This window comes from Limulus polyphemus, unplaced genomic scaffold (genome assembly GCF_000517525.1).
Source record: "Limulus polyphemus unplaced genomic scaffold, Limulus_polyphemus-2.1.2 Scaffold651, whole genome shotgun sequence".
NCBI classification, from domain to species: domain Eukaryota; kingdom Metazoa; phylum Arthropoda; class Merostomata; order Xiphosura; family Limulidae; genus Limulus; species Limulus polyphemus.
Genome location: NW_013666261.1, coordinates 158,662 through 161,541, shown reverse-complemented (window position 1 = coordinate 161,541; position 2,880 = coordinate 158,662). Strand labels below are relative to the sequence as shown.

Here is a 2,880-nt window from a genome sequence, read left to right as displayed (position 1 = left end):
ATTTATGTTGAAAACGGTGTGTATCAATCTTGTTGGCAAATATCATAAACTGACTATATATCGGCTTTAATTTAACTACTAAATCCAAAGTACAATTTAACTACAAAATTTAAAGTATCATTTAACTCAATTTCAGGCTATTTGAAATTCTAATATGTAACAATAAAAATTAGAAAACAAGGGCCCCTGGTGGCTCATCGATAACCTTGAAAACTTAAAACATTACAATTCGGAGTTCGATCCTTGCAATGTGCATAGCACAGCTAGTCTGTTTGAAGCTTTGGGCTTTACAACAAAACAAGAAATAAATCAATATTTCCTACTTTACGATAAAAAAAATTAATTCTGACATGTGCTATCATCCGGATAACATAACTCCCAAAAATGTAAAAAATTCAGGTGTATCTACTTCTTACCCTGGCTGTCAGGACAATGAAAATTGGGATCCAATCCTTTAACCAAGAATTTTTCGATTTTCTCGATGTTCCCATTTTTTACGTGTTCAGTGAATCGTCGCAACGTGCTCTGAATAAAGGGTATAAAAATATTTGATATCACCAACTACCTGAAGAAAAACTGGTGAAAATTATGTATATTAACAAAGTAGCGTTTTTAAAGAAACATAACACGTTAAATTTTATATAACACGATATAGATCTGTGTTAAACTAAGGATAAACAACCCATAATGATAAACAAAACTGTAACAGTATTTATGAAGATAAGAATGATAAGGAGAAAACAGACAATATTTTTTAACCATTTGAAAAACACTTGTGCTTGGAATTAACTCCATTTTCTTAAAGCACTGTCTTTCAATAAATATAGTTAAACAGTGAATTATACATAAAGAATTGAGAAAAAAATCCTGTTCTGAGAGAGAAAAAAAAGTAAGTGATAAGTTTTGATGGGTCAAATTCCTCATGTTTATAAAAGAAAAAAAAAACATTTCAAGTCTCTAGATACTCTGACACTATGAAACTGCATATAGTTCAAGCAAGATCCAGATTCTGTGACAGAATATAAGTCTTATTTTATTTTCCCCAATCTTGGTAGCGAAATAAAAGTGTTGTTTAATCCTGTTTATGTTGATGTAAAATTGTAGCCCAACTTTCACGCTTCTCAGAATTAAATTGATTATTGCCACTTTTTGACCTTTGATCATGTTATGACATTTTAACTTTTATGTTAAGAACAGAGCTTGTATCACATCTTACACGTAATTCGGTCTCTTCTATTTGTTTTATTAATTTCAACTAGTATAATGAAACTTTGTTTTTTAACGTGTTATTAATGTGGATAATAAAATATATCACAGAAAAATTTATTTACGAAAAAAATAATATATTTCACAATACTTTGGTATTCTTAGATGTTTCAATGCATAATTTCAAAGAGATTTTCAAGTTGTAACTTATCAAAATGTTGGATATACTAGACTGTTTAGTGTAGGCGTTAATATTTAATTTATATTGTAACTTAATATTTAATGATTGTTTAGCATTTAAGACAGAAGTGTTGAAGATAGATTGTTTTCAAAGTGTTAGTTGTGACACATTTTTGTTACATAGCTCTGTACGAGTCGTACGTTGTGTTTGCAACTACATTGTTGTCTAGGATTTACTAATATTGTTGACGTCACGTTACTCAGATTTTGGTATTTTTCTCGTTACCTTAAGTGAGTATTGTTTTCTCACAACGTCGCTCGCGTAGTTTAGAGAAAATTCGAGGCTTCAGTTGGACAAGGAATAAATATTACGTCGTCAAGAAATTAATGTCGCGTTTTGGAACACTTTCATTAACCACCCCGAAAAACGTACATCACATACAATTGTTAAACGAACCACCTAAACGTCACGTTAGTGTAGCCTATATAATGTGTAAAGTTTAGTTTACTGTAATCCTTATAGTGATGGAACACCACGAGACACACATTCGGCATGTAATGCTGTTTGAATACAAGCAGGGATACAACGCCTCTGTGGCCACAAAGAATATCAAAGAAGTTTATGGAAATGTTTTGAACGTTCGTAAATGTCAACGATGGTTCAGCAAATTACATTCAGGTGACTTTAGCCTTAAAAACTGTGATGGCTGGGGCTGATATGTTGGAATCATGTTGATGCTCTGAAGACGCTTGTTGAGTCTAACCCAAAGCAATACACTCATAAAATGGCCCTGAAATTGCACGTCTCTCATTAAACAATACGTAAACATCTAAGGAATATGGGAAAATTCCATAAATAAGGTGTTTGGGTGCCTCACAAACTCTCCGATGATCATCGTTTCCAACGTGTAAACGTTGCTTTGTCTCTACTGGCGTGTAATGGGCCATTTTTGGACAGAACTGTTACTGGTGAAGAAAAATAAATTCTCTATGAGAATATTAAACGCCAAAAACAATGGCTCAGTCCTAGACGAAAACCATTTCCCACCCCAAAACCTGGACTCCATCCACAGAAAATGGTGCTTTACATTTGGTGGAGCATCAAAGGAGTAACTCATTTTGAACTCCTCAATTCACAGTGAACTGTCAACGCAGAGATCTATAGTCAGCAACTGGAACGTTTAAATTAAGCCCTTCATCAGAAACGCCCTTCACTCGTCAATCAGAAGGGGGTTCTTCTTCTCCACGACAATGCATGTTCACATGTGACACGTTTGATGCAACACAAGATTATGCAGTTGGGTTGGAAGTTCTTTCCCATCCATCATATTCTCGAGATATGGCACCATCAGATTACCATCTTTTTTGTTCGCTGAAACATCATCTTAATGGGAAAACGTATGCAAAATGTGGAAAGGTGTTAAAAAGGGCATCGACAAGTTTTTTGCTACAAAGCCAAGTGATTTCTGTAATGTGGGCATCAACAACCTGATT

General features: G+C 33.8%; 1 protein-coding gene across 2 annotated transcripts in view; it reads right to left on the bottom strand.

Moving 5' to 3' along the window:
- LOC106459712 overlaps positions 1-2,880 on the bottom strand; it is a 55,569-nt gene that overhangs the window by 42,549 nt on the left and 10,140 nt on the right. Inside the window, exon 3 of one of the 2 annotated variants that reach the window (XM_022386244.1) lies at positions 417-525. The exons of the other annotated variant lie outside the window; for it this stretch is intronic. Within the exon in view, the coding sequence (XP_022241952.1) occupies positions 417-525 (109 nt within the window). The remainder of the gene's footprint in view (positions 1-416; positions 526-2,880) is intronic. 2 annotated transcript variants of the gene reach the window in all.